General features: G+C 39.1%; 1 protein-coding gene across 1 annotated transcript in view; it reads left to right on the top strand.

Moving 5' to 3' along the window:
• The window catches only part of RAPGEF5 (Rap guanine nucleotide exchange factor 5), a 393,851-nt gene that overhangs the window by 334,442 nt on the left and 33,424 nt on the right, over positions 1-25,985 (top strand). Inside the window, exons 13-19 of the mRNA XM_089673151.1 lie at positions 3,983-4,127; positions 7,891-7,988; positions 8,936-8,966; positions 12,049-12,127; positions 15,388-15,537; positions 21,258-21,349; positions 25,166-25,288. Coding sequence (XP_089529277.1) covers positions 3,983-4,127; positions 7,891-7,988; positions 8,936-8,966; positions 12,049-12,127; positions 15,388-15,537; positions 21,258-21,349; positions 25,166-25,288 — 718 coding nt within the window. The remainder of the gene's footprint in view (positions 1-3,982; positions 4,128-7,890; positions 7,989-8,935; positions 8,967-12,048; positions 12,128-15,387; positions 15,538-21,257; positions 21,350-25,165; positions 25,289-25,985) is intronic.

A 25,985-nucleotide genomic window follows, 5' to 3' on the forward strand; every position in this document is an offset into this window, starting at 1 on the left:
GTTGGGGGGAACAGGATGGAGGAAGATTATTACTAAAAGCAGGGGAATTAGAACAAGGGACACATCCTAATTGGCTGCAAGTTATAATCTTTTGCTGATTTTTCTGTTTTTGACTTAGGCTGCAACTAGGACATGGTCAAAAGCATCCAAAGTGGCATGAAATTTTACTTTAATACTGATATAAAATGTTTAACAAAGAACTACAGCCTTAAACTTGTATTGAACTCAAAAACAAAAATGTAGCATATTACAGTTTATCAATCCATAAATATTGTGGCTGCATATTTTTTTTTAGTCTTTTTTTCCTTTATTTCCACCTGGTGATCTGGCCAGTAACACTCTGGTTGGGGGACCAACAGAGACACCCTTGAACAGCAGCATTATCAGTCTGTGGAAAGGTGGTGGTGTTAGATGCACTAGTAAATATAGATGACGGGACTAATAAATTAACCACTTACCCTCCAGAGGATTTACCCCCCTTCCTGACCAGGCCATTTTTTTGCATTACAGCGCTGCCTTACTTTAACTGACAATTGTGCGGTCATGCAACACTGCACTCAATTGACATTTGTGTCCTTTTTTCCTACGAATTGAGCTTTCTTTTGGTGGTATTTTATTTCCTGTGCGTTTTTTATTTTTTGCGCTATAAAAAAAAAGACTGACAATTTTGAGAATAATACAATATTTTTTACTTTTTTCTATTAAACATGTCCAGAAAAAAAAATTAAAAAATCAAATTTCGGCATAAATTTAGACCAAAATGTATTCTGCTACATGTCTTTGCTAAAAAAAAAAATCCCAATACGTGTAAATTAATTGGTTTATGTGAAAGTTATAGCATTTACAAATGGCGGTATAGATACTGGAATTTTTTTTTCTTTCTAGTAATGGCAACGATCAGCGACTTATAGCGGGACTGCGGTGGGCATTCTGACACTGGGGGGAACTGACTTGGTGTCACTGACATCCCCAGTGACACCAATACAGTGATCAGTGCTAAAAAAAGCACTGACACTGTACTAATGGCACTGGGCAGGAAGGGGTTAACATGAGGGCTTTACATGCATTGTAACTGCATGGTCAACTGCTATGGTAAATCCAGGTTAACTGTATTTAGGCATACTCATTTACACATAATTCTACAATTAATAATATGCAATATAAACCAAAATTGTCACTGCTGTCCTTAATTAAAGCAATTATTTCTGTGGTGACGTATCTACACTCTAAAGATGACCATACACTAGTAGATTTTCGAAAACATGTTCATAGGAAAATATGCGTGGAAATTCTGAGTACATTTAGTGACTTGCCAAATGTCATTCAAAAGTACTTTTGTTTGCTTTTAGCATTCAATTCTGAAACAAATGCAGTTTCCTGAGCACAAACCATCATTTTTGTTCCCTTCTATGAATATATTAGCATCACCTGCTTCAAGAACTGCTATCTGGCACCTGAGGGTTCAGTCAGCTGTGTCCAGGCTTGGACATCTGTCCCAAATTGTAGCTAGTCGCTCTGTGTGCAGCTACATGCGATCAGCAGCTGCCGATTGCATAACCCACAGATTTCTTGCAGCAGGAAACCAGCCTCCTCAACAAACTGGCCATGTGAAGGAGGCTTTAGAGACAGGACATGCTTGAGACACCTGCCTCACATTGGATATGAAGTGTGAAAAGTGTATCATTCCATGTGTGTTAGAGAACAGATTTCGACCATAGTAAGGAGCCAAAAGGATGGCATACAATAGATGGCACGCACATAACGCCACACATTTCCCTTTATGACAGGACTTGATTAATTGTCTTCCTTTTCCTGCTTCAGGAGATTTAATGCATTCCAGCTTTTCACCCACATGCCATGTTCATGTACTGACTTCTGAGAGGTGGAGCGCTCCAGGCCAGAGTACACAGCTAATCCAGGCAATAGGCACATTATGAGATCAAAGGCTGCACTGCAAACAGCACTCGAAAATCATGTTACCTCAAGACAGTTACATTTCAGCAATTAAAACTTGTCTGTTCCAGCACTGTCATGTTTTAGGACAGGCACGTAACATACCTTAAAATGAGATCAATCATTTCTGTGGAAAGGATGGTTTTACATATTGTGTATGCCACACAGTAGAACAGACAAATAAAACATGCTGTACTTATTTTAAATGAAATAAGCTGTAGGTTTAATTCACTAGTGTTTCTAAAGGTATAGGTTTACTTAAAAAAAGATAATATTGTAAATCAAAAAATAAAACTCCAAAAATGTTGTTATTCACATGTCTGCCTATATTCTACCATCTGTGGTAGAGCTGAAAACATCTTTCCAATGCTAGACACATATAAGAAGTTTAAATACAATAGGAGTAGTAGAAATAGGAAGAGATAGCCTGACTGCTGCACACCTTGCCCAGCCCGAGTGGTGAGCAGATGAAAGTAGCTTCAGCTCAATTCATCCATAAGCCCTAGGAGTAAGGCAAAACATGTTGGGGGCATGGCTTGAATGAATTGAGCAGAGCCTGCATTTACCTGCTCAGCACTCAGGCTAGATGAGGTTTGCGGTGGTCAGGCTATCTCTTCCTATTTCTACAGTGTGCTTTCCCCAGCCTGCACCCTTACTAGTCAGTGGTATCCAATTCTTCACTTGTTAGCCTGAGCAGGAGCCACTAAGCATTTATTGTGGGTTACAGTAGATGAAGGTTATATTACAAGCATGACTTAGCTGCATGTACCATGGGGAGAACATGCCCAGCTCAGATTTATGTCTGCTGCTTTAAAGATTATTGCCTGAGCCACAGAGAATCTTGTGATTCTATTCATCAGACTCTCCTTATTGAACCCCATCCCACACACTTTTTTTTTTGCTGGATGTCCCCACAAATATGGCTTGGTGCTGCCCCATGTTTACAGTGGTTTTATGGTACATATGGTGTGCAGAGATAAACACATGGGGGTTTATTTACTAAAGCTGGAGAGGGCAAAATCAGGCTTACTTCTGCATAGAAACCAATCACCTTCCAGGTTTTACTGCCAAAGCTTAATTGAACGAGCTGAGGTTAGAAGCTGATTGGTTTCTATGCAGATGTGAGCCTGATTTTTCACTCTCCAGCAATAAACTCCATGCTGTCTGTATTGCCTTGATGCCTTCTGTGTTCTACTTTATTTAGTTAGGTAATCAAACATAAATCTGTCCAAAAATGTTACCACTGGATTGTGCAGTCTACTACATTTAAGAATAATTGTACAGAAAATTCTAAATGTGGGGAGATATATCACACCTAGCTTAAACTGGCCAAGATGGATTGAAATTTGGCTGATTCAGCAGGGACTGGACAAATTTCGGTCCATCTATGCTTGTTCCTGTTCCAGAGGAATCAACCCAGTGATCAACTGCTCTTGAAAGTGAATATTGTAAAATTTGTGTTCAGTCAGCACATGCAGACAATCTGCTGCAGCGCTGATCAGTGGAATCAGGCAGTAGAGAAGTCCTGCTGTCTGTATAGATTAGCGCTGTAGGGAGGATTCTCGCATCCACCTCGATTGTGTGGATGGGAGAATCTGTTTAGTGACTGGGACAAAGTTGAATGTTTGTTTTATTAGATGGAACAGGAAATGTCTGTATTTTGTAGTCCTATATATTTATACGTAATTGGTATGTATCTTAATGTTACAGTACTTCAATTGTTATATGTAATCTCTAATTGGAACACATGGATCATGAGTCTTTATTGGGTCACAGAGGACACCAGTTTGTACAATACAAATGTCAGGTAGAAAATGTATCAAAAATAAAATATATACTTATGTATCTATTTTGCCAACTATACATAATCTGGGGTAGAAGTAAACCTCTCTGCAGTCATATAAAGGGTGGATGATGCATAGTCTCTTAATTAGCTCTGTATTTGCAGCCTGGACTTCTCCTATCTCCAGAAATGCTTGCTCTTTTAAAACACAAAATGTTTTGTTGTTGTGCCTTGACCTGAAATTACCTATTGTGCCAACAAATACGACGGCAAGGCAGAAAGCCCAGAGGCCCTGTGCACAAAGAGAAAGGTCTTGCTTCTTGCTTCCCAGTGGACGGCTCTGTACAAAGATTGGCTACATGATGATGAGCATTCCAAGCTGTTCCTGAAGGTGAGTTAAGAAACCTATCAGCTCATAGGATAATGTGAGTGTGGCTCCTATGCTAACTCATCACACTGCAATAGATACAGTGCTATGATTTGTTTCCTAACATCATATATACTCATTGTTAGCAGCTATTGCGAGCTGTAGTTATGGAAAGCAAGTTTGCTGCCTGTCATAGTGGCCATTGAGACATTATTAACGCAACCATGCCACTAGTTTTAACTTCTGTGTTAAGTCTTTAAAATTAAAAAAAACTGTATGAAAGACATTACTTATCAGTGTGTTGTATCCCTGCTGCTGCTGGTTCCTCATTTAGATAAAACCTTTTTCCTCCCGATGACCCACCCCTACTGCCATAGTCTTCTGGTGCAACAGGGATTAATAGAATTGAGGGAGCTGTGACAGTTTTTCATCAAGAGTAAGACTTTGTCCTTCCTTTCACTCCCACCTCCCTTGTTCATAAAAACCATACTACAGCTTCTATGAATGAAACTAGATCTATGAATGAAGGAGGCGGACCTTTCAGTCATGTACCTGACCTCCATTCATGGATCACTCTTCAATAACAGAAGCTGTAGTATGGACTCTATGAATCGAGGAGGTGGGTGGAAGGGTCTGTCACAGCTTCCTCACTTCCTTAACCCCAGCTGCACGGTTTTACAGTGGCGAGGTTGGAGGGGCATTGGAGGAGGAGACAACAGCACAAGGAACACATCACACTGATGGTAAGTAATGTACCTTGTGCTGATTTATATATATATTAGCCTTTAAAGAAAAAAACACGTAAACATACAGAATTTTGTCTTATAGATAGAATAACATATTTCTTCTAGGTTTGTCAGTTCCCAGATTCACTTTATACTATAGTGCCAAATTCAGTATGTTTCACCATTGTAAATAATTATCTTCAGTGTCAGGTACAGCCAAGTGTTGCTGGATCCATGCAGATTTCTGCTAGACACACTGATTTTCCTCTGCAGAGTCCATGATTTTAAAATGTAAATTTGTTTTTCCATGTTGCTGAAAAGTGTTCTACACAACGGTGCTGATAGAATCACTTGAACTGATCCGACACAAGATCATTAACTGTGAGGAGACACTGTGTAAATGAGGGTTCCTAACAGGTCTGGGAGACATGTACAGTCTAGGTAGTCCCTAGAACTCTGAGCTTTCTTACTTGGGATGAAGAGCTGAAAGGGCACTTGCTTTTGTAAATAATTGATAAGGGGGACTTTTTCTTTTTTATGGAAAAATGATGCCTATAAGCTATCATCATATGTAAACATTACTATACAGTAGACATGCCCATCATCTATTCACAGTGGTGCAGCCATTTTCATGTACAACAATGCAAAAGGCAGTGCAACCAATCAGAAACTATTTTCACTGATCGTTCTAGAATGATATATGGTTGGTGTGGCTTAGTGCAATGCCCATCATCACTGCTTCTACTGTCATTGAATAACATATTGGAGTTGGTGTTATTAAAATTGGTAATACCACTCAGATATGAATTGCAAAGTATATTGATGATGTCTATATTGTCAACAATATAACCTTGGCTACATGCACTGTGCATGCAAGTGTACATGATTGAAACACTCATAAAAAAAATTGTACTTTTTTACAGATCTGTTCAAAAAAATGTACAGTCAGCAGGGAAGGCTTAGAGTTGACATGAAGCAGTTACAGGCCATGAAGATGTAAAGCATGAGCATGTCTCATTAAACCATTTGAAATTCCTGTTGTGATATGACCATATAAGGCTTTGTATGGCTCTAATCATCTACAATATATGGATTTAGACGAGCATGCCACTTGCTTTAACATATACTTTATTATAATTTGTATTCATAAACAAATAGCACTCTCAGTACTACAGTGCATCCAGAAAGTATTCACACCGTGCAACTTTTGCCACATTTTGTTGTTACCGCCTTATTCCAAATGGATTAAATTAATTTTTTCCTCAACATTCTACAAACAATACCCTATAATGGCAACATGAAAGAAATTCATTTTGAAATCTTTGAAATTTATTAAAAATAAAAAACAAATCAAAACACATGTACATAAGTATTCACAGCCTTTGCCATGACACTCAAAATTGAGCTGTGGTGCATCCTGTTCCCACTGATCATCCTTGAGATGTTTCCACAACTTGATTGGAGTCCACCTGTGGGAAATTCAGTTGATTGGACATGATTACCCCTTGTGCGCTGTTTGTTGTTACTGTACTGTTTCATGTATTGTCCCCCCCTCTATTGTACAGCGCTGAGCAAACCCTTTGACGCTATATAAACTCGATAAAATAAATAAATTAGGAAAGGCATAAACCTGTGTATATAAGGTCCCACAGTTAACAGTGCATGTCAGAGCACAAACCAAGCCATGAAGTCCAAGGAATTGTCCATAGACCTCCGAGACAGGATTGTATCAAGTCACAGATTTGAGGAAAGGTACAGAAAAATTTCTGCCGCATTGAAGGTCCCAATGAGCACAGTGGCCTCCATCATCCGTAAATGAAAGAAGTTTGGAACCACCAGGAATCTTCCTAGAGTGGGCCGTCCAGCCAAAATGAGCCAAGGAGGTAACCAAGCACCTGATGGTCACTGTGAAAGAGCTCCAGCGTTTCTCTGTGGAGAGAGGAGAACCTTCCAGAAGAACAACCATCTCCGCAGCACTCCACCAATCAGGCCTGTATGGTAGAGTGGCCAGACGGAAGCCACTCCTCAGTAAAAGGCAAATGGCAGCCTGCCTGGAGTTTGCCAAAAGGCACCTGAGGGACTCTCAGACCATGAGAAACAAAACTTTCTGGTCTGATGAAACAAAGATGAAAGCAGCAATGTACAGACACATCCTTGATGAAAACCTGTTTCAGAGTGCTCTGGATCTTAGAAAGGGGCGACGGTTCATCTTTCAACAGGACAAGGACCCTAAGAACACAGTCCACATAACAAAGGAGTGGCTACAGGCTAACTCTGTGAATGTCCTGGAGTGGCCCAGCCAGAGCCCAGACTTGAACCGATTGAACATCTCTGGAGAGATCTGAAAATGGCTGTGCACTGATGCTCCCCATCCAACCTGATGGAGCGTGAGAGGTACTGCAAAGAAGAATGCGAGAAATTGCCCACAAATAGTTGTGCCAAGTTTGTAGCATCATACTCAAAATGACTTGAGATTGTAATTGGTGCTAAAGGTGCTTCAACAAAGAATTGAGCAAAGGCTGTGAATACTTATGTACATGTGGTTTTTTTTTTCGCTTTTTATTTTTAATAAATTGCAAAGATTTCAAAATGAACTTCTTTCATGTTGTCATTATGGGGTATTTTTTGTAGAATGTTGAGGAAAAAAATTTAATCCATTTTGGAATAAGGCTGTAAGATAACAAAATGTGGCAAAAGTTAAGAGCTGTGAATACTTTCTGGATGCACTGTACATGTGTTCTGTACTTTGAAACAGTTCTTGTTAACATGATGTTGTAATTGCAGCTCAAATAATAAGAATCTTCATTCACAATGGTGTTGTAAGATGTCTTTTATTTTATCCTTGTCGCTGCCAGACAAGCTGTAGTGGCTTGATTGCAAGTGGATTGCGTACAAATATCGCATATTGTTTGTTGTAGGGATCTGATACTGGGAATGCCCAGACTGCTATTTTATCAAGCAGTATTTCATCACTGCATTCTTCTATTTGATATTACACTGGTCCCACTGATGAGGAATGCAAACCGTTATAAATGAGGCATGATGTTTTTCTTATTTTTCAGACCCTCTATCGTTATGTTTTGGATGATGTCTATGAATATCCTATCTTAGAAAAAGAATTAAAGGAATTCCAGAAAGTGTTGCGAATTCATCGTCGTCAGTAAGTGTAATAAATGTGTAGAATTTAAAATTGTTTTACAAAGCTGTTATGAGTATTTTGTTCATGCATGGTGACAAATTCACATCATATTGAGCAGTCTTTGTGCACAAACATTCTAATCCTAGAGCTGCTGACTACCCCTTACAACAGCGTTGTCCTCTATTCATAAGTCGTGGAGCTACTGCAGGAATGCAGTTCAGGCTTGTCTCATATAATATGTGTCTTTCTTACTTCTCTATGGGATTATAGTTCACCAAACCCCAATCCCATGTCTTATATTTATGTAGCAGTATTGGTGACCCTAAATGGGCCACATCTTTACATACTGTGTTTTATTTACTAAACGAGTAAACCTTTCACAACATGGTCACCTTATTAACCAACTGCCTTAATGAATCAACCTCACTGCCTGACAGGACATTCCTTGGGTTACTCATTGTAATCAGTTTTATGCCATCACTGAATGTTGTAAACTGAAGAAAGACACTAACTTGTCACCATGAACAACACAGATACTTCTTTTTCAGATGTTTTATGAATAGAATAGCCAAACACTAGGGCTTACAAAGATATGGACACAGAAAACTGGAAAGTAGAGTTCTTGCTTCATCCATAGAAATCTGATTTGTTGCTCTGGACATCAAATCCACTCTTTGCCGCTGTTTCCTGTGTCCTAGTTTTAGACCACACTGGGTCTAAAAGATAACATTTGTGACTAACAAGAATGATGTTATCCAGGATGATTTTGTGAAGGAATGGGTCAATATTGCTAGCAGTAAATGAGAACATGCTCAAAAATATCCCAGGGATTTTTGCTAACATTAGAATTGTTTAAATACAGGGGTATGTAATGAAACCGTGATCATTCAGAATGGTACATGGAGCACTATGCTTGTAGTTTATTACTCAAGAAACAGATATTGATTTGTTTCTTCTTTTGTTTGTAGTACTGTTGATGAATACTCACCTCATCGAAAGGTATTGTATCAGATATCTGAATTTAAGCCTTTTATGTATGAAATCCTGTTCTACTGGCCAATTGTATAGTGTATACGGTACTTTTCAGCCAATTAGATTTGTATGACCAGACAACAACCTCATAGTGATATGGACCTGCAGTATCCTGTGAGTCTTTCTTCATCTGATTTAGATTGCACAGCATGTGGAACATCCCTTTATTACATATCCTGATGTGCAGATTTTGTATGGCATTCAGAGCTGTTCCCAAGAAAATAAAATATAAAGTATGTGAGGAAACCTGCTGCAGCTTACAGCCTCTGAGATTAACCTTGCAATCTGCCAAGGAAGCTTAGTGTAAGGGCAGAAGGATGCTGCAGGCTGTTACACCTAGCCAAGAGATGTAGGCTCAGTTAATGACTGGATAAACATTCTAAGTGAAGCAGCAGCATTGGCCTAAATTAGCCAAGGTTCATACACGTGTACAGCGCTCCTTGCAATACAAGGGTTTCATTGTGACCTTTACAGCAGGTGAAAAAACTGGAAGTGATCTGTATTGATGTAGAATTTAATTTGCTGAGTGAATAAAACGGATTGACTCTGGCCACACTGATACAATAGGATCATTCCTTTACATGATTAAGTGTCCTGTTTTATATTTTTAGGATAGAATACAATACATACAGCCAAAATCATTTTCCACAGCCATCCTAAAATATTCTGATCACTACAAGTTAAATACTTAGAGGGTTCCTAAGTGTCACTTGTAGCATGAGTGCTTCTTTCCGCAATGCAAAATACAGGGGAATATAAAACTACATTATTAAGAGCAAGTTTTCTTCTTATTTTTAATACCAGCCTTAGGCTGACCATACAGAACACTTTCCTTTATGTCTGTGAGAAGTCCAAGGTCCTGTTTGGTTAAATTAGAAACTGAATAGAATGTTTAGACAGGCCCTTCCCTTCCATAGTTTGGGTCTAATTTGAAACTAGCTATACATGTTACAGTCTCGTTGTATAATCCTTATACAATCTCTCTTAGATTTACCGATCACACCTCCATGCAGTACCACACTAGAGCATTCTACTCATTAGGTTTGCCATGCAGTATCACTTGATTTTCAGATTTCTACATCCATTGAGAACTATTTGCCCTTTGCCAGCATCATACTGAGTAAACTGCCCACAAAACTCCTTTGATTGCCGTCATGCTTGTGATTGTCCACAGCATGAGAAAAGACACAGTAGGGTTAATTTATTAAAGAAATAAAGACTGTGGGGACAATTCACAAAGAGGTATCTTACTGCATTCAAGTATGCGGTAAAATACCGCACAGCGTTTTTTCAAAAGTTTGATGGCATTCACTAAAAACGCTACTAAAATACTGTAAGTTATTTTATGAAGTCATGCAGTATTTTAGTGGAGAAAACTTGCGGTAATGCAACAAGTCATCAGCTGTCAGCGGGTTCCCAGCTGATGGCTGAATGTAAAAAAAAAAAAAGAGAATCACTGGAAATTAACATTTGGATTTTAAAGGGAACTCCCCACACCAAGATAAAAAATAATGGCGTGGGGTTCTCCCCAAAATTCATACCAGACCCTTATCCAAGCATGCAGCTAAGCAGGTCAGGAAAGGGGAGGGGAGGAGGAGCGAGCCCCCCCCCCCCTGAACCATATCAGGTCAAATGCTGTCAACATGGGGGGTTGATGGTGACAAGGGCTCTGGACATCCCCAAGAGCGAGAGACAGGTTCTACATATACCATTAAACAGGCCGTAGCCTCTCTTGGATCCCACCTGGTTCCCATGTCCCTTCTTTCATGCCTTCTTCTAGGGGGAGGTGCTGCTCCCCTGAAAAATGCCACCCTAGGCAAGTGCCTTGTGGTAAATACACCCCTGTACATGGTACCCCTACTCTTTCACCAAAAAAGAGTGTAGTGTAAAAAAATACAGGAGGCAGTTTTTGACAAGTCCTTTTATTATAAAAAACAAAAATGAAAAAATGTACCCTGGTGTAGGTCCATTGTCAATCACGATGCAATACCTCTACCATAATCCTCCCGTTTCCTGACCTGCCGGGTTGCATGCTCGAATAAGGGTCTGGTTTGGATTTTGGGGGGGGGGGGTGCACGCCATTTTTTTTTTTAAATTTTGGTGTGGGGTTCCCCTGAAAATCCATACAAGACACGAATGACTTATTTGTTGTTAAGGACGCGGTGTAATATGACAGTTATTGGTTGTTAAAGACGCTAGTGGCCACCCACTCCTTAACAACCATGCTGGCTGTTAATATGCCTGCGGGTGCTGCCACCTTAACAAGCAACGCTGTTTAATTTATTGAATAATGTTTGGCTAGACCATGCCTTATTCAACAATTTTGTTTATTTATTTAGCGTTATGAACTGACTTTAGAGTCACTTTATGTGGAATTTACTGTGCATTTTTTACTTGTGTGGTAAATACTGCATAAACTGCCTGTCAATTGATATTTTGAATATTGCATGAGATAATTGCAAAAAGTGTGTCACGTGATCCAGTTATCTCATGCAATATTCTTTAGTGAATTGAGCCCTGTATATGTTAATTGGGCCTGTTGGAGCTGTCACTGAAGGTTATACACTGAAGGAAACCCCTGACTGTTCCTCATCAACATTTTTTTTAAATTTCAGTATTGGGTATTTAAAGTGAACATAGGTTTTCTTTATTTATTAACAGCCCCATTGCTTTAGTAAATAACCTCACTGCCATACGTATGGAAGGCTTCTCTTTCTTTCCATACGTTTACAATGCTTTTGTGTGATACCTGGAATCAATTTATATGATATGCAGTAGAATCATTAAGACATGACACCTACCCTCAGGTACCTCTTATGTTGCTTTCAGAAAATAATACACTAAATTCATCATTGATAGTTATGGATCAGATTATGCACAACCTTGCACTGATCTCATGCAAACATGTGTTACTTATAGCATATTGTAAATGAGGGAGGAGTGCAGTGGTTCACTTCGTATACACGCACTGGTCCCATTTCCTCTTCTGCGCTACTGGGAACATTGTAATGTATTAGTGATTCCATTGTTCTCTATCTTATGCCCACAGAACAGAGCCCTCTTCCACCAATTCAGTCTGAAGGAGAACTGGCTGCAGCACAGAGGAAATGTTAATGAAATAGAGGAAAGTAAGTATGACCTGCTTCAGGGTGGAGGTGTTGAAATATCACCATGGAACTGTTACATATAATAGCTGTTACTCTATTTAATATCTAATATGATTAGCATTTATTTAGAGCAATTTTTGAAGAATAAAAATGGTTTTCAGTTACCTTTGATATTATTATCTACATGAACCAGGGACATTCTTAGCCAATGCTGAGGAGAGGTCAACTTCTCTGGAATGTTAATACCATATCTAGATTATGAAGTTACTATCCAATTAATTGAAGTGACCCTGTCATGCAAACTATTTGTAGCTGATTTGTTACCTGTGAAATAAGACGGTAAAAAACTAACCTTGCCCAATGGCTGACAGACAGTGCTCTGCTCGAGAATTCTTATCCCCCAAAGTCTGCTTTAAAACAAACACACTCAGAAGGATCTTCTGGGTCCCTTGTAGTGCTCACTTGTTTCTCCCTCTGGCCTCATATTACTGGAGTAGTAATGTGAAGTCAGAGGTGAGTGTTGACTGTCTTTTCAAAAATGTAACAAAGCTTTCAATAATATTTTTTTGGGAGAGGGTTGTTTTAAATAAGACAAAAATGGCATTTGATAGCAACCATTAAGATGTTAATTTCATCATTTCACAACCATGAAAGTAAAGATGATTGGTTGCCTTGGTTTAGTAGACTTCTGCTTTGCTAGAAAACTACAGCCTATTAGCCCTGTACAGGTTAGCGTTAGTATGATAATTGAGCAACTGTGTATTCTTTATAGTTCTGGAACTTTTTAATACTGTTTTCAGATATTGTAACATATTCCTGTTGCAAAATATATAGGACCTCCTGGAAGTCATTTAGTAGGTTGTCCTGTATAGTTTGAGGTTCAGCATAACTCTACTTAGCCCTGGGCTTTTTATGATTACTTCTAAATAATTTACCATTAAATAATACTTTTCTTGTTACACACTAAATCGATTATTATTAATAAAGAGCAATTATCATACAGTAAATAGGCAAACCATCTAAAACAGCTGCCATGCAGTCTCCTGTACTAATGCTGATACCTGCAATGCACTATTAGATACAGTAATTGATTGTCCTGACATGTTAACAGCATATTGTGTGTGACATTATCTAGGTGTATCAGACTTTATCCAAGACTTTCCTGTCTAGAACAGTCCTCATGTCACCATTAGTCACAATTCTTACATTTGAATATGCTATCATATTCAGATTATATTGAAATGCTTTCTTTATATATAAAGATGACTAAAGAAATCAGATCATGGATGGGATGTCTAAGAACAGTTAACCCCCCCCCCCCCATTATATTATGTGATTTTAACATAGACATGTATTTATCAGTGTCCCTGTTTATGTACACAGCAATCACTACTAAAATATTTACTGGAGTTCATTTGTGAAAACTGAAGTAAAGGAAGACCAGAGCTGTTGCTTGCCATAGCCCCTTAAATGCTATCATTTTAAAATACATTATAATCTGATTGATATGGACAACAAACTTCTCTTTGCTCTAGTTTTTTCATTTAAGTCCCAGTGCTACTGTAAACAAATATCACATAAGCATTTTTATTCTTGTCTTCTGTAAGCATTTAGCAGAAGAGCAAGTTCTTCTACAGAGTGCATTTTGATGCATTTGAGTACAGTTCCTCCTGCACATCTGCAGAGGCACATCATTTCACACACCACTGACTCTGTTGATAAAATAAAGGTTGGAGGGAGCACTACAGGAACATAAATGCATAACACTGACAGAAAAATATGCTTAAAGCAATATTACTTTAAGGATAAGCACTTTAAGGGCAATTGGTATAGTACAGTATTCTGGAGTATGGTAGCTGAAGGCTATATATGCAGTCTGGGACTGATATTGTTCTAATTAATAGCCATAATGGAAAAAAGTTTTTTCTATTTTACATTACATTTACATTTTTTCTATGTTACATTATTTTTAAGCTTAATTAATTCTAGGGGATTCAAAAAAGAGATGTGCAGACAGTTATACGTAGGATAGATACTTACAGACTTACTATTTATTATTTAATTTGCACATAAAAGACAACAAGATTACCAATGACAATGAAGAGTAGATTGAGTTAGAATTCCTCTAGTTTGCTGATATCAGACGGTAACTTGGTTGAAGAGGGATAATCTATAAAAGTCGAGGACAGGAAATATAGAGTTGTTGCCAATAGCAGCCAATCCAATCTAGGAATTGTACAGATAGAATTCGGTTTCTATAGATAGCTATATATTTATTTCTACAGCATACCCTTGTAAGCCTATGATATCAGCCATCATGATGAGTTAACATAAAAAGACAGAGGCCTTACTGAATAAAACTATTGCAGTTTAAAGTAGAATTCCATCCAGGACTTCCTTTTTTGGATACAGTGGGGAAGGCTTTGAAACTCTTTGTTCCCATTGGGGTGATTTCCCTTCACTTCCTGGGGGTCATTAAGAAGAACACAGATATCTATATAAACCTGAAAGAAGATCCCACTTTATCCAATACACTACATAGAGGATGTTTGGGCTACCACTTCAACATAACATTACCCACTAAAAGCAAATTTAGTACTCATGAAGTCTGAAAAGAGGACAGATTCTGTACTTTGGCAAAAAATGTACTAATAAACTGATTATCCACCGTACAGCTTAGTTAAAAGTATGCAGCTGTGTGTTAATAATGATATGCTGTATGCAGTGATATGCATACAGCTCAGAAACAATCTTTCAGTCAAGTAATTGTTCACTTTTCAAGCTGTGAACTTTTCCTAAATGTTCCCTGGCGGTGTTCTATGATGTTTTGTGAGTTATTTCCTATTGTGCAGTTTTGCACATTCATACAATAAATGAGACTGGTAGTGTTTGGTGTGTTACTGTTCTGGACAGGATAAATATATATAAATATTATATACTTCATGCAACTTTCATGAGTTTGGCTTACAAAACAGCTGGAACATTGTGCTTGCTTCACATTGCAGATACCTAACAAAAGCAATATAACGTCAGAGGAAATGTATTAAAACTTTCTTAAACTGTGGTACATTTTTGCTGGACTTCCATTGTAAAGAGATATTGTGGAAGGGCATGTTATCTTCCAGCATGTGGATGGTTCAGGTAGCCATGCTGCTGTTTAGGCTGTCAGGGTCTGTGCTGCCCATTGACCATACATAGCAGCAACACAGAAGCTGACAGCGACAGAGTTTACTGAATTCAGCATGGAATGTTCACCCTTGCATCTTGCCTTTTTTGTGCAGTTTTCTGCCGGGTCTACATAACAGATCACTCCTACGTCAGCATCAGGACAAAGGTATCCAGCACTGTACAAGATATCCTGAAGATAGTGGCTGAACGGATACAGCATGCCGAAGAGGACCTGGCTTTGGTCACTGTCACGTTTTCTGGGGGTAATTCCAATTCCATGCTAATTCCACAATTACTAGTGTCACAGAAGAATAATGGCTGACAATTTCTAGCCCAGGTACTCATCTGCCCCAGGGGAAGCGCTCAGCTGTGTGACTCCAACTAATGTGCAGAATTTCAAATAGAGGGCTGTTGCCATAGTGACAGCTAGTCACCCCACTACTTCTCTTAAACATTAGTCTGCCTCTGGCAGGCATGCAGTGCAATGTGCTTCCCTGTGCTTACAAAGGTTTATGCTCATCTCTATGTGTTTAGCTTACAGCAGTAACTTAAACACACAAAAAACTCCCTTAACCATACTTTCCTATAGACAAGTCTAGTTTTATACATGTCAAAAAATCATATCATCTAGTAAAATTAAGGATAGGGAAGCAGGTTTCATACAGAATCACTTTCTGTATGTGTAAAGAGTATGGAATAATATGCTTAAATTAAACCTGCCACAAATCTGAACAAGTCAGTGGCAGGAGGCAGGAAGCAGCTTTACAGGAAAAGTAAAGATTCGCTCAGCTCCCTGTCTGGATCTACCAGCTGTTCTGAAAACATTAAAGCAAGCATTGTCATAAAATTCTCACCCTTTATTCAGTAGATTTAAATGCAAACACTAAGTGCCTTATTGAATTGTTTCAACCAATCACAATGAAACCTACACTGGAAATTCATACTTGGAGAATGATTGGAAGAACTTGGTTCACCTTTTTTCAGGCACTCTGGTATATGAGTATTCAGTCCGTCAATCAAGTTGAAGTAGACCTTCCTGATTAAATGGATTATGCAACCTTCAACAAATCATTAACAAATAAGATATTGACAATGAACGACAAGGCTTTCATGAAAATGTAATAGCAACCCCTTCATGAATATACAGGCAGTCCCCGAGTTAAGTACATTCGGCTTACGTAATACTCATACTTACGTACACTTCCCTCGGGACCGGAAGTCAAGCTGTCAGCATTCTTGTGCAGCAAGCTGATAAGAGACATCAGAGAGACATAAGAGACAGAGACATCCATTGCTCGTTACTTGTGGGGCTAGCAGTGTCTGCCCACTATCTCCAAAGTGATTTAAGACTGTCTGTCTGCACCTCCGGGGAGAGGAAAGGAGAGGCTGTCAGGCTGCTCACTGAAGTGATCCTCCGTCTGTGCAGGGGGGAGGGGGCAGCGTGTGCTGTGTAAAGGAGAGCAGAGTTCTCTCATACAGTACATTACAGTACAGTGTAGTTTAGCCAAGATAGTTTAAAGTTGTACTCTACACTGTACAAGAGTTTACAGTATAATATTTGAATGTTGAATTTGATGTTTAAACATTTACATGCACATAAAAGTTAAATATGTTAAGGCAAACATGTGTCCAAGCTGCAGTTCTTATGCAAAACACCAGTTTAGAGCCTCTTGAGGTTTTACTGCTTTCTGTAACCTTATTACAAAAACGTAATCTAATATCCTGTCGTTTGGTTAGTAGTTAGTGCTTATAAAAGTGCCTGATTCAACTTATGAACAAATTCGACTTATGAACAAACCTACAGTCCCTATCTTGTACGTAACCCGGGGACTGCCTGTATATAATTATAGGTACTTATATAGCGCCTTCAATTTATGCAGCGCTTTACACACAAACACACACGAAGACTTAACATTAAAGTGGGATTAAACTCAAAAGCAAACATTTATTATATTGAAGCTTACCAATTCTTAGATGTGATGGCTGCATTAGTTTTCTTTTTTAGGTTTTTTTCCTTTTTGTACACCTGGTGATCCAGCCAGTAAGTCTGATGTTTTTTTTTTAACAGAACAAGCTCTATTGCAAAAGTATCAGAGTGTTGAGACAAACCATTTGCCACTGACAGGGGTGCTTTATAATAATCAGCTTTTATTTATTCATGTAAAATCTGTATCCCAAAAGAAAAAAACTGTTGCTGTAACTGCTTGTGTAACTACAGTGTGAGCAGGGATTTGGCTGCATTTTGTTTGTGTATCTAAATCTGCTAGTACATCTAACACTCCCTTCCCACGAGGCTGACAATGCTGCTGTCCAAAGATGCTCGAGTATTCCTTCATCCAGCATAGGCTGCACTCTAGTACAGATGGTGTGTTACAGGCCAGATCACCAGGTGAAAACAGAGTGGGGAAAAAAAATCCTGCAAAAGCTAGCGAAGCCACTACATGTAAGGATTGTAAGCTGCAATATATTACATTTTAGGTTTAATATTACTTTAAGCTTTGTGCTCATACCAGTACATGGTACATACCTCTTTTGAAGGCAGAATGTCTCTCCTAAGAGCCTTATTTAACTAGTTATTGACTAACTGAATGCTTGTATATTTATTTACTGGTATTATTAATTCACCATAGTGACCTTTTGTCAGATATCTAGTAAAAAGATCAATATGTCGTCTTCTTCTGATTCCACGCACAAATTTCAACAAAGCATGTTACTGTATAGAAGCATGTGTGTCTAATACTTTTTTATACATCTTCATTTCCCAGTACAATAACATCACTGCATCCAGAGCACTGACTCCCTTTCATATACCAACACAGTTCCTTAAGTTCACACCAAACATAAATTATTGTTATTATACAGGATTTATATAGCGCCAACAGTTTGCTCAGCGCTTTACAATATAAAGGGAGACAATACAGCAACCATCCGTTCAATACAAGATGGTTAGGAGGGCCCTACTCCTTTAAAGCCTACAATCTAAGAGGGAGGGGCTGGTGGTACAAAAGGTAATAACTGTGGGGGATGAACGGATAGGAGGAATAGAAGATTGCGTTATTAGCTGAAGGCAGGATAGGCTTCCCTGAAGAGATAGGTTTTCAGAGATCGCCTAAAAGTGGGCAGAGTAGGCGATAGTCGGATAGATTGGGTAAAGAGTTCCAGAGGATGGGGGAGGCTCTGGAGAAGTCCTGAAGACGAGCAGGAGAGGAGGGGACAAGGGAGCTAGGTCGTGGGAGGAGTGGAGAGGACAGTTTGGGTGATATTTGGAGACAAGATTGGTGATATTTTTGGGGCAGAGTTATAAATGGCTTTATATGTTATTGTTAATGTTTTGAATTTTATCCGTTGGGCAATGGGAAGCCAGTGGAGGGATTGGCAGAGAGGGATGGCAGATATGGAATGGTTAGTAAGGTAGATGAGTCTGGCAGCAGCATTCATGATAGACTGAAGAGGGGATAGCCTGCGATGAGGTAGGCCAATGAGGAGGGAGTTACAATAGTCAAGGCGAGAGATAACAAGGGAGTGAATAAGTTGCTTAGTAGTCTCCGTGGTTAGGAACGGGCGTATCTTGGAGATGTTGCAGAGGTGAAGTATACCAGATTTGGACAGCGATTGGATTTGGGGCTGAAAGGACAGATGGGAGTCTAGGATTACACCTAGTACCCTGGCATGAGGGGAGGGACTGATGATTGTGTTATTGATCTTGATGGAGAAGTCAGGGGAGGGGGTGCCGGCTGGAGGGAATATTATGAGCTCTGTTTTGGAAAGATTTAGTTTGAGGAAGTGGAGTGACATTCATGTTGATATGTCACTTAGTAGGTTAGTAATGCGACAGGAGACTGAAGGGGTGAGGTGAGGAGTAGAAAGATAGATTTGTGTCTCATCAGCATAGAGATGGTACTTAAAGCCATGGGAGTTTATCAAGTGACCAAAGAGGAGGTGTAGATGGAAAAGAGAAGGGGTCCAAGGATAGAACCTTGAGGGACCCCTACAGAAAGAGGAAGTGGAGAGGAGGAGACAGAGCTATAAGTAATGCTGAAGGAGCACTGTGATAGGTAGGAGGAGAACCAGGAAAGAGCAGTGTATCGGAAGCCAAGAGAGTGGAGTACTTTGAGGAGGAGGGGATCGTCAACAGTATCAAAAGCCGCAGAGAGGTCAAGTAGTAAGAGTATGGAGTAGTGGCCATTGGTTTTTGCAGTTAGGAAATCATTAGTGAGTTTTAGTAGGGAAGTTTCAATGGAGTGTAGTGAGCGAAAGCCAGACTGTAAAGGGTCAAGAAGGTTGTTGTCAGTGAGGTAGGGGCTCAGGAGATTGTAGACTAAGCGTTCTAAGAGTTTAGAGGTAAAACGAGAGCAGGGAGATGGGTCTTCAGTTGTTCAGGTTGGTGGAGTCCAGCGAGGGCTTTTTAAGTATGGGAGTGATGTGTTCATGCTTTAGAGGGGAGGGGAAGGCACCATTAGAGAGGGAGAGATTGAAGATGTGAGTGAAGGAGCATAGGACAGAAGAAGAGGGTGACCGTAGTAGTTGAGAATTGACATGATCCAGAGGGCAGGTGGTGAGACGGGCTTCTTAGAAAACTTTAGTGACCTCTTCAGTAGTAGCAAGGCCAAGTGTTGAGGGAGGTTTAGTATAAGGTATGCTAGGTGGGATAGATGTCTGTGTAGTGGAGATGCCCCTACGATCCTTGTTTTTGAAATGATTTGCAATCTTGTAAGCAGTGAGTGAGTTACTGGGTGGAAATAAATAACTCACATGGATTAAACCATTTAAAAAAAAAATCTTGTTTGCTACCCTTGATTACAGAGCGATGAACCTAACCTGTTTGTTGTACTGCACAGGTGGTAGATCTGCTAAAGAAGAACTTCTAATATATATCCATTGCTTTGTTGGCAAATTTGAAATAATGATTATACTTTCAAAAGAGCTTTCAATGGCCAAGGGGTCTACTTCAAGGCCTTGCAATGAATTTCTATTGATTTTGTCACATACTATTAACTTGTTTGACTGCCCCCAATGGCATGTTACGCATATTTAGCTCTTAAAATCTTGCTAGCTCATCCTGTTACCTGTTATATTTTGCATACAGCTGGATAAGCAGAATGCCTTAAGAATACTGCTGTTCACTGTTGCTGTGGTGGAATCCTCATAGCTGCTCAGGAACTAGGAATACGGAGAATTATAGAGACTGTGAGTTGTATTTACTAAAGGAATAAAGGCTGTTCACATTGCAAAGCGAATGTTAGTAAACAAGGTAATACTTTGAAAACTCAATCATGTGCAAGGAAAATTAAAAAACTGAATTTTTGCTAGCACATGATTGGGCATCCAAAGTGAACAGAGCTTCACCTTATTCATTAGGCACCATGCACACTAGCACTCAAAAAATGCTGCATAAAATATTCTGGTAATAGCGGTTTTTAGTAGCGTTTTAGTAGCGTTCAGAAGTGTTTAGGAGTGTTAGCATTTTATTAGCATTTTTGCAGTACATGTAGAGAAAAAAAAAGCTGTTAGAAGCATTTGCGTTTTTTCTGCTGGAAAAACACTGCAAAAAAACTCCAGGCACATGGGCACATAGGATAACAGTATTTCGCTTCTAGGAGCAGAAAAAAATGCTAATAACCGCTTCTAGGAGTTTTAAAAAACACTGGACCCTGAACATTTATATTGCAGCGAACTTACATTTTGCAAAGAGAACATTCACTTTGCTCAGTGAACAGTCTCTATCCCTACATGTGCAAGAAAATTTGAAATAAAAACAGGATTTTTGCTTGCAAATGATTGGATATTTAAAATGAACACACATTTTACTAAGCCAAATGAAATTTTGTTTTATTTTTCACTTTTCAAAGTGAACAGCCTGTTCTTTAGTAAATTAACAATTCCATTTGTAAAACAGAAGACATTCAGCTTTAACAGACACAGGTTCTTTACTTTTAGCAGTTTCATTATTCGGCATCTAAACAGTATTTGATTTTCTCCATAGAAAAACATGAACTTCGGCCAACAGAAATGGCATTATCCAAGTCACTGGAGTCATCGAGTCGCATTTACACTTACAGGAAGAGTGAGACTTTGGTAAGTGATGTAACTTCTACAAAACAGATACAGTTAACATGGGGCTTAATGTATGACCACTGAAACAGAGGAAATAATTGTGGTGCCTTTATACCAAGTAATCAAACTCCAACCTTCTTTTTCTAACTTGCACAGTACTATATGTAATTTCTAAATCACATATAGGATAATGTCTCTATACTGTGAATGAAAAAGGATTTATGGGGAGTTCCTTGACCATAAGGCCACAAGGTGAATGCATTTATCAAGGTTATGGAACGTTAACCAGAATTCTGATATCTTTAAAGGGGATGAACAATAACTTGACGTCTTAATATACAGCAACAGAAAACATTTTAAAAAATCTGCAACTTTTATCAATAAAGCTGAACTTTAGCTAAAACATTTTTTATCCTTGCAGCTTTAGTTACATCACTTCTCTGTAATAAAATTTCTCTCATAATGCCCAGGCAGCTGAATTCTATGAAAATCTTCACTGCATGGCTGCCCTGGCCTCTTGCTGTTGCTAAACATGTAGCGCTGTGGGCGTTAACAACTTCAGGTCTCCAGACTCAGCTGCGCTAAAGATGAACCAACAGAAACTCGCCCCCTGCTGCACTCTCCCCCATTTAGAAAAGTTATTTCACTGATTACACTGCCTGTAACATTATCTGTGAATGGGTGGGGGTGGGGGGCTGGGGGGATCTGATCAGTCACAGGATTCTCTCCCTCACAAAAGCTAATAACCCCTACAAAGCTGTTCAGGAGCAGGGAAAGGACAGGGCAGTCCTGCAGTTAAGATTTCTTCAGAACTCAGCATTTTTTTTTAAACTAAACTTCAGCATTAAAAAAGCCATCCTTGCATTTAATAAAGTCTTGACTAGGTTGAAATAACGTCAACATTTCCTCCAGGGTCTTTTTTTTCCAGTAATCAGACAGCAACATTATAACTTTGTAGAAAGTTACAAGATGAGAGGCTTTAGCAGAGACTGATCTGTGTCATACATTTGGAAACACAGCCAAGAATTGGACAGGCATCAGGATCTGCATGAGTGTGTGGTCTCTGAGCCAGCATCCATGTTCAGGATAATGCTGGAACCAAGGTGACTCCATCCATGTAGAGAAATTAGCAGATAAGGACATTATCAGTAGAATACAGTGATCAGTGAGAGATACAATGAAAAATACTTACCTGTAAGTGTTGGATTACTTTGCATGCAGTCACTTAACTTAAAAAAATCTATCAGTTCCTAGGTCCACTTTAAAAGTTATTGCAGTGATCTGTTATAATAAACTAGCTAGCCATACACTTATTTTTTTCAATGAGCTGTATCTAACAGATTCTTACATCCACACATAAAAAGCATGGATAAAGAAATCTCCCCTTTTTATTGTATTTTTTATACTAAATATGTATATAATCACAGTTTTAAAAAATAAAAAAATTTGATAAGATTATTTACATCAAGCATGCCTTTTTTGCATGTTTGTCCAATGGCACATTGAAAAGACTATACATTCCCTTTGAGCCCATCACATTCACATGTATTTAAAAAAACTGTTGAAAGGCCTCTTTCACAATGGTGTTCCATCTGTTAACTCTTCTTCCATCTGGTGATGGATGAAAATTAATTTCTTTGGGCAAATGAATGTAAACAGATGATCAGCCATTTACGCCCACATTCGTCCAAGTCGATTTCTTTTAAACGGAACAAATCTATATCCTGTTTACATCTGTTTACCTGAATAGAGGTAAACAGATGTAAACGGACAATGTCTGGGACCTGTCAGCATCCTCACAACCAGTGACTCTTCTCTGCTATATGACAGCAGAATGTAAACAAAAGAGCTGACATTCTTTTTTTTAACCAGCATGTGGGTTCCCTCCTAATCCCCTCAGGTCTGGTATGGATTTTGGTGGGGACTTCACAGCAAAAAAAAAACAAAAAACAAAATGGCATGAGCCCCCCCCAAATCCATACCAGACCCTTATCCGAGCATGCAACCCGGCAGTCCAGGAAAGGGGAGGGCCTTGTGTTTGGGGATGCAGGGAGTGACTTATTGCAATCTGGAAGCTCAAGCTTGAACAAGGGGGCCCCCAGATCTTGCCTCCCCATGTGAATGAGTATAGGATACATAGTCCTTTATTAAAAGAAAAATGTCCCCCATCATCAATCAAATGCTGCAGACCAACACAGTAAAAAATAATCCTCCACCTGTCAAACCCAACTGCTCCACTGCTTGCCTCCCACCAACTGACACTCCTCTTCTCCCTGCTGCTGAAATAAACTAAGGGGCAGGTCACCAAGTGATGTCACTGACCATATATATCCATTTATTTATGTATTTTAAAGTTTGTCAAAAACCGTCTTTTTTTTTTTTTAATTTACTGCTGTTTTTTGGTGAATGGGTAGGGGCTGGGGCTGTTATTTGAGGACCCCCTAGTTGAAGAAGGCTTCCTAGATTCCAATAAGTCACCCCTTGTATCCCTACAACTACGTGGCTAGGGTTCTTGAGAAGAGGCATGTGGACTGGTATGGTCGGGGGAACCCACAATCACCCCCTCCTTTTCTGGCCTGAGAAGCTGCATGCTCATTTAAGGGTCTGCTGTGGACTTTGGGGAAAGGCCTGGCACGGATTGATGGTGGGGCCCGCACGCTATTTAAAAAAAAAATAATAATAATGTCGGCTCTTTACATTTTGCTGTCGGCAGGGAATCCCCCACTGACAGCAGGGATGAGTAATAGTTAGAGGATAGGTTTACCTTCCATAACAAGTTACGATCAGACCAGTCCCCACTCCCCCCCAATCCCCGCTTTGACAGCTAGTGGGGGGATCTTCTCCCCCCTTGCTAGTTGACAAATTTAAAAAAAAACGTGGCCATGTAGGGTGCCCACGCAGCCGAGTCATTTATTCACTGTCATCTGTGAATGAGAGACTACAAGTCCCGACAGCCTTAGCGGCTGTCAGCTTGTAGTCCTCAATGAACTACCATGTTGCTGTGAAGCACTGTGGTAGTTCATTCATTCTTCCTGTCATTATATCTGCTTGCTCGTACATCCCGTACAGCAAGCAGATATACTGACAGATCTGCGGGAGACCTGCATGGCACCAGCGATCTGCTGATTGCTGGTGCAATGGTTTACAGGCTCCTGCTGACAACAATAATAAATGCACATTTTTTTACCTGCAAAAAAATATGTATTTATTTTTTTCTAAACGGTGAACTTATCCCTTAAGGATGCCAGCAGGCTGGTGAAAAATGGATGTAAACTGAACTGAAAACGGATGTAAAAACTGGTGTAAACAGATGTAAACTCAAAAATCATTTTTTTCTATGCATAAACTGAATGACTGAATGGATGATGCCTGTGTAAAAGGGGCCTATCTTGTTACCCTAAGGTTATGTTCAACCTGATTTTTCTATATTTCTTGACTTGTGTTACATATAGAATATTTGGAACTCTACATCTTTAGTTATTGCTATTATGTTTTGCTTCCTTACAAAAAAAAACATGTTTCCAATTATTTGTACCATCTTGTCTAGAACTGAGAGAGTTAATTACTACCTGCGCTATATTTATTTTCATTATGCTGTCTGCCTGGTCAGTTTTTTATAATTGAATTTCCGACCAGAGTGCTTTGTTCAATGAGTGTCAATTCATCACACTCCCGTGCTTTCAAGGCCTTTTCCTAAATTGACTGAATAATCTTGCTGAAGGTGAACAGGCATGAAGAGGAAATAAAGTACACTCAGCCTGGACTGCTATTGCTAACAGCCTCTTTTTTTAATTGTCTTTAGAAGAAATGTTTATCTAGGATGTTTATGTTTTGCAGAACCCATTTGCAGAGAATGAAGAGGCTCAGAGCAGATCTGTTAGAATCCTAGGGATGAACACCTGGGATCTTGCTTTGGAATTGACCAGTTTTGACTGGAGTCTCTTCAATTCAATACATGAGGTAAGATCTGCTTGAAAGCCCTGATTTATACAAGAGCAATGAGGAAAATTTACATTGTGACAGCTGAATGAATAGTGCTGATCTTTCAGACAACAGGCTATAGAACCAAACCCATTGAGTTTTTAACTTCCTGTTTAAATTTTCTAAGTAAGATGCCTAGAATGAATAATAAACTAACACCATAAAGTGAACCATAAACATAAAATGTGCACCTACTGATTTACATAAATAACATAAAAAGTGCCCCTACTAATCATATCTTCCCTAAGGAACAGAACGTCTACTTACATACAGGTGTGACTATTTTTTTTTATTTTTTTAAAAAAGTAACCTACATTTTCCAGATATGGACACACAGGGCATATATGCCCTCAGATGACATTCCTGCCTTACACTCCACTATCCCTTTACCTCAGAACTCCCTACTCAGCGGATCAGTGTCCATTATACTTATCTGTCTTACATAATATAATCATTATATCTACTGGTATGTAATATTCATTTGATATATTGTGATATTTTGCCTCGAGATGAATCACACTTTAAGCCGACATCTTAGGTCCTGTCTGTGTTACGGGAGAGTATATACTAGGTTTATGCACAAACTGTGACCCGTATCTGTATATGACTTGATATGCCTTTCATATTTCAATAAAATACTTTTTGGAAACAAAAAAAAATAAAAAGTGAAGAATTC

Source organism: Staurois parvus, unplaced genomic scaffold, assembly GCF_062004578.1.
Source record: "Staurois parvus isolate SC_StPar_1 unplaced genomic scaffold, SC_StPar_1.0 ptg000136l, whole genome shotgun sequence".
Lineage (NCBI taxonomy): Eukaryota > Metazoa > Chordata > Amphibia > Anura > Ranidae > Staurois > Staurois parvus.